Source organism: Gekko japonicus, unplaced genomic scaffold (genome assembly GCF_001447785.1).
Source record: "Gekko japonicus isolate JY-2015 unplaced genomic scaffold, Gekko_japonicus_V1.1 scaffold745, whole genome shotgun sequence".
Lineage (NCBI taxonomy): Eukaryota > Metazoa > Chordata > Lepidosauria > Squamata > Gekkonidae > Gekko > Gekko japonicus.
The window spans coordinates 56,235-66,939 of NW_015164690.1; the positions used below are offsets into that span (position 1 = coordinate 56,235).

Sequence of the window (10,705 nt, forward strand, 5' to 3'; positions counted from 1 at the left end):
CCAAAACCTGGAAAAAACCAGCCCTATCAGAGAGACATATTTTGCTGGAAATGCAAATGTTGGGCCTCAGATTACTGTGCTACAATTATGTGAACGTAATCAGGAGCATCAACCCCATAAAAAATAATACTGTTTGAGAAAGCTCTGTAAATACTGAATACTGTAAAAAAAAACCAACCCACCTAAAAACACTAAGCCAGTGGTGGTGAACCTATGACACGGGTGCCAGAGATGGCACTCAGAGCCAACTCTGCGGGCACGTGTGCCATCGCCTCAGCCAGGCCCAGACCATCATTAAAGTGTCGAATTCTCTGCCAAATAATTTTAAGCAAATGAAAGCATTTGGGATTGCTTTCCTTACTCTGTTTGGGTCATCTTAAGTTAATGTAGGAGTTGTTTTTTTCTAAAGTAAAACCTCAGTATTCAGGTTAAATTGCCGTGTTGCCACTTTGCGATAAATAAGTGGGTTTTGGGTCGCAGTTTGGGCACTCGGTCTCTAAAAGGTTCGCCATCACTGCACTAAGCCAAGCAAAGCACAAACTGCAAGGCAAAAGATACTCTGCACAGAGAGGTAGTTTCTGTCTTTACAGCAGCAATTTAGCACCAAAGTAGCTGTAAGTTATGGAAGAGCTGGTTATAATGAAAAGCTCGCTGCATCTTGGGGACAATCGCCAGATGCAAGTTCTGCATTCTATTCAACTAGCCGCGAAGCGGTTCTTCATTCTCTTTAGGCTTATTAAGTGTTGCCATTTTCTTTGGTCTCAGGAAGAAGTTAATCTGATGTCTATTATGCCAGGAGTATAAAGCCTACAACAGTATTAGCAGCCTAGCTCTGCATAAGATTTCTCACCCCTGGCTTTGCTCATCTTAACAACACACACACTATGAATTAAGGGATGCAACAAAGAGGTTAAAAGTGTGAGGCGTAGGGGTAGCAAACACACATATCATACTGCTGTACTTCTCAGGGAATCACAATCTGTTGCAGCTGCCTGTTGCGCATGGACTTGGTGGCAAATGAGGGTTAGCTTATGTGTGAAACGGACAGCACTGACTGCAAAATACTGCCACCACCCATGTCAAAGGGATCCAACAGTGGCCTGGCTGCATATGAATATTGTGTTGAGATAATACCACTGTCTCCAATTAGATGATAGTTTATTATTTGCTGTCTTTGCAGGATTGATCTGTGGCATTTCCCCCCCAAATTTAGATTATAACTATGTAAAGGAGGTTTTTGCCCTGGTCACTCCCTAATGTAAGCATTTCCTGCTGTAATATACTACATTTTGTAGTAACGAGTTACGTGATTTTTGTAACAATAATAATTCCAAAACAAAAACTTGCTTGCCAGTTGCCTGCTGCAGGACGTTGTACATTTTAACATTGTGTTGTTCTAAAACAAAGAAGCGTGTGCTGCGCATATTGCCAGGAAAGTGCAAATGGGGTAACAGGGCCCCTTCTCCCATTGGCTTACAAGCGCTTGAATAACTTGCGAACCACCCCGACGGTACTGCCGACGGCTTTGCCGACAAACCCCGGAAGCACTAGCGACAAACCCAGTGAAGCAGCATCCAGGATATTGGACAGCCAAGATGGCTTCTTGACGTTTTCACTCTGTTTTCTCAGCTGACCAATCTGCTCATTTAGCTGATCAGCATGCTTCTGGAATCCGGTCTCCAGCAACTTCTTTTGCTCCTACGAAGGAGAACATCAAAGTTATTGGCTCACAAGCAAAGGAATGAGATGATTTTTTTTCACTCAAGAGCAACTAGGGCTGCCAAGTCTGCCTTGGGGAATTCCTGGAGATCTCGGGGTGACACCAGCCATGCGAGCTCAGTGGGGTCATAGAATCAGTTGGAAGGGACCTCCCGGGTCATCACAAATACCTCCCCCACACACACCCCCGGTGACTGCTGTTACATGCCCAGAAGAAGACAAAAAACCTCCAGGATCCCTGGCCAAACTGACCTGGAGAAAAGTTGCTTCCTGACCCCAAAGTGGTGATCAGCACTTCCCTGGGCATGTAAGGAAGGGACGAGAACGTAGCACTGATGCAACCCTCCCTGCCCTCCCTCTCACGATCTGCATAAGTTCGCAGAATCTGCATCGCTGTCAGATATGGATATGATGCCATAGAGGCAATCTGCCCCAAGCCTTTCGCAAAGGGGACAAACCCACAGGCGTTTCCTGTGACAGTTACCCGGAGTTTAGCCTCCATCATCTTGTTCTGCTCGTCCAGCAGCTTGTCCCTGTCCTTCTCCATCTTCTCCTTCAGGTACTCCATGTTGGCTTCGTGACTTCGCCTCTGGTCCTCCAGCTTCTGCTCCAACTCAGCCTGCTTCTGCCTCTGGATCTCCCTCTCTCGCTCTGCTGCCTCGGCCCTTGCTTTGGCTTCTGCATCAGAAAGAAAAGAATCTTTTACAGATATTGCACACACAGCTGAATGCCTTTAACATGCATCCAGACCAGAAATTTGACGTCTCCTGCTCCAGAGGCCTCCATTTGTTTGGATTTCATTCATTCCTTCCCTCTCCCCTTGAGCAAAAGCCTTCTCTTCTTCAATAGCTGAGTTCTTTAAAAGCCTGTCAGAGGTTCGTGCCACTTAAGAGATGCGATGGCCCAGGGGGAAAAAATCAAGAAATAAAATTTTCCCAAGGACATTTTTTTTTCCAAATGGTGAGGTCTCTCCCCATCCACCCCCACCCCCAGTGAAGGAGAAGAGCTTGGGCCACTCCCACCCTAATAGCAACATCTCTGATGCAGCATCATCAAAATCCAGCCCATCTGCATACGACTTCGCCAGCCCCTCACCTTCGGCTTCCTTCTCTTTCTGCGTGAGGGCTTCGTCGCTTTGAAGGATGGCTCTACCCACAGCCTCCTTGTCCTTGAAGAACTGCTCCAGTTCGGCCTCTGCCTGGGTAGTGGAGAAGCAACAGTCAACGGAGCCTATGCAGAGGCTGCGATTGATGGCTAGCCAAAATACCCTCCCTGTGCTAACAGTAGGAAGTTTCACAATCGAAGGGGTTTGATGGGATATGCTATTTTTTCCTTCCAAGTGGAAGCCATGTACTGTGTAACCCTCAGACAGTGCGCTTGCTGAGTTCAATTCAAAAGCACCAGATCTCCGGAAGTTTTAAATTTTACTTTTAAGGAAGCACAAAGGCCTGCAAATCAGATCAAAACAGTGGTCATACGAGACAAGTATGGACTGTTATTGCATTTACTTTGAAGAAGGTAACTGATGGTTCTTATAAAAATTTGCATTAAAAACTAAGAGCTAGAGTCTAAGGGCAGCATTCTAGGGTAGTTACTTGTAAGTGAAATGTGTAACCTCACAGATCAATTCCATGATGTTGGTTCTGGCCCTAAGCGTGACATATGCCTCCATCAAGAGTCTTAGGCACAATCGCAAGGGAAGGCGGGTCTACCTCCTTCTCCAGCTACGTTTTTACATATCCCTTGATCACCCAGGAATTGGAGGCCAAGTGAACTGTTTGCCTTTCAGTTTGCTGTTGCGTGGATCAATTCTGGCCAGTGGGTCAATGTCCTTCCTTTTCTGGAAGACAGAACTTCTCAAAAAATGCAACCATTGTACATTTTACTATACCCACAGGGCTCAGATGCAATCCTTGATACATTACCTAGACACAACCTAGACACAATCAGTGAAGCTGATAGTGCGCCGCTGAAATTTGTGTTTCAAAATTTTAAAATTTGAGCTTGGAGAAAAAGTTGAAATTTGAGCACAACCTTTTTTTTTTTTAAGTATTCAGTGTTTCTAATTCAGCTGTGTTTGAACTTCATTACACAGTCGACCACATCTTCGTGGAATTATGGGCATATCCTCCTATCCCTTATCGCTCTTTCATATTTAAGTGATTTGATTCTGTAGATTTATTTATTTGTGTTATTCATAGTCCACCTTTCTCACTGGGACTCTAGGGGGATTGTTTGAGTCACATTCGCTGTGAGTAGATAGTGGTCAGGCCACACCTCCAACCCTGAAACCAAGCTTTCACTCAAAGGCTCATTGCAAAAAATTAAATCCATGATGTGACCCTTTTCATGTGTTGGTCTTACCAAAGTTTAATAGAAACCCAAAGTACTCAAAGGAAACATAAATCCTCACCATGACTCCTTTCCGTGGTTCCTGGTGGTATCTCACTGCTACAGACTTCAGGTCATCGAAATAATCCTGATAGCCACCAGGTCGGGAGTAGAAAGCCATGTTGATCCTGTCCTCCAGGTCCTTAGAGAGCCGCATCAACACAACCTTGCAGTGTTTGGAGGATTCCAGTTCGTTTTTACGGCAGTATGCCTCCTTCCTCTGATCTAGGGCTCGCTGGAGGGGGGGGGGATAGTTAACAAATCACTAAGTGTGTTTTGAGGTCAGGGGAATAAGCCACATGCGTGCTGTGTCTGTCCCGGCGCAGCAGAATCTGCAACAGGTTGGCTTTCTCGGAAACAGAGGTTGATTCTGCATCTAGCATTCGCTCCACATTTTCTCAACTGGGTGGAAAAAGTGCAGCTCAAAACCACATTCAAATACCCCGGGCCAATGCCACACTGACTGCAAAGTCACCCCTGAATGGCCATAAACCTATGCAGAAGGTACCATAAAATCTGATGACCAAAGGAAGTGAAGGCGGCATGCAATGCAGAGGGTACCATAAAATCCAATGATCAAAGGAAGTGAAAGCAGCATGCAACGCAGAGGGGAATTTCTATTCCAACATGGTTTTGCTAAAACAACGGAGGGAAAAGCCAATGCAGAATCAGCCAGAGATACATGGAGCTGGAAGGTGAAAGCTCAAGAGATGTCCTACCATCAGCTCAGCCTGGAACTCCTGCTTATCATCCTTGAAGGCACGGGCCATGAAGACCTGAAGGGCCTCGTCCTCGCATTGCGCATGGATCCCCAAGAGGTCCTGGAGGGTCTCCGTGGGCAGCTCCAGCTTCTGGTCCATCAGCTCCACGTAGCGGCCAGTGGCTTCGAGCACGGCGGCCGAATTCTCAATCTGAGCCAGAGCCAGCACTGCGTTCTCCATGCAGGGCACGCCCCCGCTGCGGATCATGTCCACGTAGGTCTCCACCAAATTTGCTAGCACTGCAAAGGCAACACCAATAGAGATGGTTGTGGCATCACTTAGATAGGGGCAGGGGTCATTTCGTAGAAAAAGAGCTAGGGGAACTCATTAGCATAACTCATTAGCATATGCCACACTCCCTGACATCAGGGGCCTGGCGGTGGACCTGTAAGGCTGGCGGGAGTGCGAGGAAGCCCCGCCAAGGCCCTCCCTGGCCCCAGGCAGGCAGGGGTGGGGAGAGGCGGGGAGGAAGCAACTTACCCTCCCTCTTCTCCTGCCTCCTCCTGACTGAATGAGGGCTGGAAGCGGGGTGACTGGAAGCAGGGGGCGGGGCTTCATTGTGTGCCCCGCCCCCCGCACCTCACCCGGGGGAACTGCGATCCCCCGCGATCCCCCCCGAAATGACCTCTGGATAGGGGTAGATTCAGCTGCTTTAGCATATAGTTGCTCACAGGACTGTACAGGTAGTATAAAACCTCCCTAGGAAAAGAAAGTGGAATTGGCCTTGATACTTGGGGAACAAGCAGTTGATCTCTGCTCCACTCTGCGTAGTGGGTCATTGATGGAGAACTGGGTTGTGGTGTGCTCCAGCCCTTATTTGGAGAGGGGGTGGGGGATACGAAGGCAGAAAGGGAGAGAAGGAAAGACCTAGAGAAAGAAATATATGTATTCAGGATATAATAAAACTTGGTCCCATGCTGTAGGTTGAGGTTCAAGGTGGATCTTGTGACCAAAAGGACTGGAAGCATCTTCTATTGCCCTCAAGCCACCATCATAGCTGGTCAGAAAGCTACTGAGCTATGAGAACTTACAGCGCCCAGTGACAATGTGCCCTCCTGGGATGGTCTTTGGCTTGGATGTCTTATAGACATGACGACAGAACTGGAGTGCTTGGTCCACAAAGTCGGGGTCCAGCTCCCTCTCCTCCATGTCTTCCAGCCGATGGAGGTTCTTTCGGTTGGTGGGGCGCTCAAAGATGAAGCATTTCCGGGTGGGGAAGAACAGCCGGATGCATTCGCGGGGCAGGTTGAAGAGCTGAACCTCACGGGAGTTACCTAGAAGGCGTAAGACAGAGCTGAACAGTTGGAGATGGAGATTCTGGAAAGGCATCTATCAGCACAAAGACACTGGAACTGTTTTTTTGGCAACAGGAAGGGATGAAGTCTATGATGTCATCACGAATTTTCTTAGGGGAAGAATGGCAGATGACCCACATTGTCACATACTCATAGTGTGCAAAGCCAACACACAACCCCATGGAAATGAAGCTGAGGCAGCAGGAAGTTAATACAATGGAGTGGAAAGGTTTCCAGCTCCAACCCATGTTTAGATTTCAACTGACCGCAAGCTTGACAAACTGAAAGTAGGGAGGTAAAGCAGAAGCCAGTCAGGTGACTAAATGCTGTACTATGGGCCCCAGTGTGGTGCCACGGTACCGGCCATAACCTTTTCCTTGTGCCCCCCAAGTAGTCTTCAAGAGTGAGTGTGGCCGGGTGAGGTTTTGTCCAGCAGGGCTTTTCACTGACCATGCGAGAACTGGCTGGATGTGCATAGTTTTTTAAAAAAAATCCTTGGCATTAACAGAAGGTAAACTGTGTGCAGGCCAGAAAATATCTTTAAATGAATATGTTCATTGTGAAAAGCATCTTGTTAAACTACTGCCTGAAATGTTGAAAAGTTATGCCTGACCTCACTCCCTGATATTTTGGAGTCGGCTCTGCCTTAGGCCTGCCAGGTCCCCTCATCGCGCCAGCACTGAGATTTGGGAAGCATTCTGGGATGTCCCCAACACAATGATGTCACATGGAAGTGACATTATAACATTGGGGATGTCGCGCAGTGACACTCTGGTTTCTGGGCAAAACTCTATGGTAAAACTGGATTAAAACCATAGAGTTTTGCCCTCAAATTGCGTCGCTACGCAATTTCCCCGACGTGGCTGTTTGGGGGTTGGGTTTCCCCGGCCAGTTGGCTGGCGGTGGACAGAAGGCCCGAAAACTGGGGGAACCCTCACTGGGTCCTGGCAACCCTACTCTTGTGACAGCCATTTTGTGGTTGCCTTGAGTGCCCACGGCAGCCATTTTGTGGTGGTACCCATCACCCTATGTCAGAATTCCAAAGAAGAAGAAGAGATTGGATTTATACCCCACCCTTCACTGTCCGAAGGAGTCTCAGAGCATCTTACAATCTCCTTTCCCTCCTCACAACAGACATCCTGTGAGGTAGGTAGGGCAGAGAGGGCTCTGAGAGAACTGCTTCTGGGAGAACAGCTCTGAAAGAACTTGTGACTGACCCAAGGTCACACTAGCAGCTGCATGTGGAGGAGTGGGGAATCAAACCCGGTTCTCCCAGATTAAAGTCCACGTTCCTAACCACTACACCAAACTAGCTCTCAGTGCCTGCAGTCTCAAAAAGGTTGGAGACCCTTGTACCATATATTCAATAACTTATCCTTTTTTTTTTACTTAGGTTGTTTCCTATATAATATGAGAACCCCTAAATTTGGGGCCTGAGAACAACCTCCCCCCCAGGCCAATGTCAGAACGTGGATAAGGATTTCAAGCCTCAGAGGCTGCAGCTGGCAAAAAGGAACATTTCCAGTTGTTAAAAGGCCCACGTATCAGAAAGGGAATTGGCTAAAGTTGCAGTTACAGTCTGGACAGAGCTAGTTGCTGAATGACACTCCGGTAAGTTATCTGGAAACAAGAGAAAAGTGAAGTGAAGTGATCTGTGGTTAAGCTAGCCAAGGCTTCTAGGAGGATCTTTTTGAATTAACGTCCGGAAAGCTGAGGGACGGCTCTCACAAAGTCATTACAAAACACAAACTGCTGCTCGAAGCAACACGTAAAGACAGCGTGCAGGAAGATGAAGCAGAAGTGATTAGGGACCGCTAAAGCCTTGTATACGTGGAACTATGCTCCTCTCAGACAAGATGTGGTCACAACACATGCAGAAAAGACAGGTGCAAGGAGATGTTGCCGCTCAACTTTTGACCTCTCAGTTGAAAGCAATAGAAACATTCTGCTTTAAAAGCAGGCCATCCCGACAACAGCAGCTCAGAGCAATGCAGGGAGAGAGAAAGCCAGAAAGGAAGACAGCATCCCAAGGAACAAGCTTGTTTTTGACGCTCTCAAACTGCAGCAGGGGCAAAGCGAAGCACCGTCGTACATGGGAAGCTTCCTCCTTGCCATCCCTGAGGAGACCAAATACATTCTTTGCCTCTGAAGTGATCAGCTGGCCATTCTATAGCTTCAGCTGGGATCCATAATTCCCCTAGTTGAGGTAATGATTGTTAGATTGAGCAACTCAGCATGCCTGAACAGTGTGTCTGTGGGGGTGCTACTTCACTCTAAGGGTGCGTTCAGACGGCTCTATAGATCCACGCGAGGCACGGGTGCCACATGGATTTACATGTAATGTCCAGACATCAACATCTGGGAAATGTCCATCTTCTGTGAGCATCCCGTTTTGCCACACCTCGGAGCCGTACTAAAAAGATACTACTTAGTTTTCGGTTATGACAGGCCACTTACGGACTTTTCCCCGTCTGATCGTTCCAGTGCGCAATTAAAAATTACGCCCGTTCGGGATGGTCTGATGTCAGACCATCCCGAACAGGCACCATTTTTTAAAAAATCTTGATTCTGCGCATGCGCAGATAAACAAAACCCCAATATCATGCCTATGCGCATGCGCAGAAAGTTTTTTTTAAAAAAACAACAACACCCACTGTGCATGCCTCCTTCAGTGGACGCCGTCTAGACAATCCACAGCGGAAGCAGTGAGCGGTAAGGTGATTCCCCCGGGGGATGTCTGGTCGTGCGAGGATGGATTAAAAAGATCGGGATCAAATTTGAGCCGGCATAATGGTGGGATTAGCTGTCCATCTGAACGCACCCTAAGAGAATATAGGTGTTATCTCCTTGAACGGGATGCTTCTCTTTGTCTTAACGTGGGAGCTGCCCTCTGACCCCTCCTCTCTCTCTTTCTCTCTGTTGCTTTGTCCTCTCACTTGCTGCACATGGCCTTCCATGGAGACGAATTCCTCTTTAGGCCTTCCCTGTAGATACAATCCCCTCATACTCCCACACACATGGTGCCAGACAAGCTGGCCATTTGAGATAGGGAAAGTACTCTTTAGATTAAGCTTCTTTCTTTTCCTTTGACTGCAACCTGAATGCCAACTGGATCTACTTTATAAGTTTACCTTTCCCCCCCAATATACTTCTTGGGAGATTTTTTTACTGCACTCAGTATCACACTTCGATGACAAAACTCGGAAGTAATGACTGGGCAAAACTCTGCAATATTAACCAAAAATCCCAATAAAGATGACGTGTTTTGTATGCTTTTGATTATTTGCTGCTGCTAGTGTAGGTGCTTCATAGACCGGTTTGGTTCATAAATCTAACCTGGTGAATGGGTGGTTGATTTTGTTCTCCTTAAAACTCTGCAGCCTACTCAGCAGTAGAACAAAGTGCAGCATCCAGCACCGCACCCTTTAGCCCATGCCCCTAGTGAGCATAAAGAGCCACTTCGAGATGAGACTGTGAGCTCACCACCCATCACAACTGACTGCCAAGTGGCCCAAGGGAGAGGAGTATCTGTATATGCAAGTGGGCTCCTATTTTCCTGATTGCTGCTACTCTTGTCAATCTTGCTAGAAAGACTCTTTGCCACTCCTAACCACTACACCAAACCGGCTCCCCGGGGAACAGGTTTCCCACTCTTGCCCCCTGCCTCCACTGCCTAGTGCAGCAGCAGGAGGAATTGTGGAGGCAAAAATAACACTGGGGCACCATCACTTCTGGGCACACAACCAGAAGTGACATCATGTGTTGCTGCAGTGGTCTACCTGACCCTCCCAAAAGAAGCTACAGCATCTAGTGATATGTGACATCACTCCCCGTTATGTGACTGGAAGGGATGTCATGGCGTTATGTACTACAGCTCCCCCCGCCCCCCAAAAAAGAAAAGCCTGCTGGGTTAAGCAACTTGGAGGCCAGGTTTGGCCCAGGTTGTGGTCCGCAGATGCTACAATGAGCCTCACCACACTGCTGTGGTCAGTACCTTTCTTAAGCTTCAAGGCATTCTCCAGATATTCGTCCTCAGTGCAGGGCCGCCCGTTCAGTTCCAGCTGCAAAGTGAAATCCCTCAAGGCCCAGATGAACGTTGGGAAGAAGCGGACATACTCGGCAGAATCTTCCAGTTCCTCCGAGTTCTCCTGAGGCGAAGATTTGGATTTGATACGCTCAGTCAGTTCTGTCACGTAACTGTCAGCCTGGCTCAGGAAAATACCAGGAACCCCGGCTTTCATTAAAGGGGGAGACCCATCTCTTGGAAATGTGCCTTCACTTCTGCCTCATAAGTTATAACTAACTTTTGTTAGACCTGTCCTTTAGAGAAGGGCCTTCACTCCTACTTCAGAGCTGCATATCACGGCCTGTCCAGACATGAAAGATGATAGCACCCAGGGGTCATTTTGTAGAAAAAGAGGTGCAGGCGCTCATTAGCATAACTCATTAGCATAACTTATTTGCATATGCCACACCCCCTGACATCACTGGAAGTGTGTCAGAAGGCAACACCCACCGCTCAGGCTCCAGTGGACTGTT

General features: G+C 47.8%; 1 protein-coding gene across 2 annotated transcripts in view; it reads right to left on the reverse strand.

The window, feature by feature from the left end:
* Window positions 1-461: 461 nt before the first annotated feature.
* LOC107108871 (guanylate-binding protein 1-like) overlaps window positions 462-10,705 on the reverse strand; it is a 56,469-nt gene continuing 46,225 nt past the window's right edge. For both annotated transcript variants that reach the window (XM_015409407.1, XM_015409406.1), the window contains exons 5-11: window positions 10,161-10,363; window positions 5,903-6,145; window positions 4,830-5,110; window positions 4,133-4,345; window positions 2,815-2,917; window positions 2,204-2,397; window positions 462-1,698 (exon numbers count right to left, since the gene is read on the reverse strand). In XM_015409407.1, the coding sequence (XP_015264893.1) occupies window positions 1,474-1,698; window positions 2,204-2,397; window positions 2,815-2,917; window positions 4,133-4,345; window positions 4,830-5,110; window positions 5,903-6,145; window positions 10,161-10,363 (1,462 nt within the window). In that variant the 3' untranslated portion in view covers window positions 462-1,473. The remainder of the gene's footprint in view (window positions 1,699-2,203; window positions 2,398-2,814; window positions 2,918-4,132; window positions 4,346-4,829; window positions 5,111-5,902; window positions 6,146-10,160; window positions 10,364-10,705) is intronic.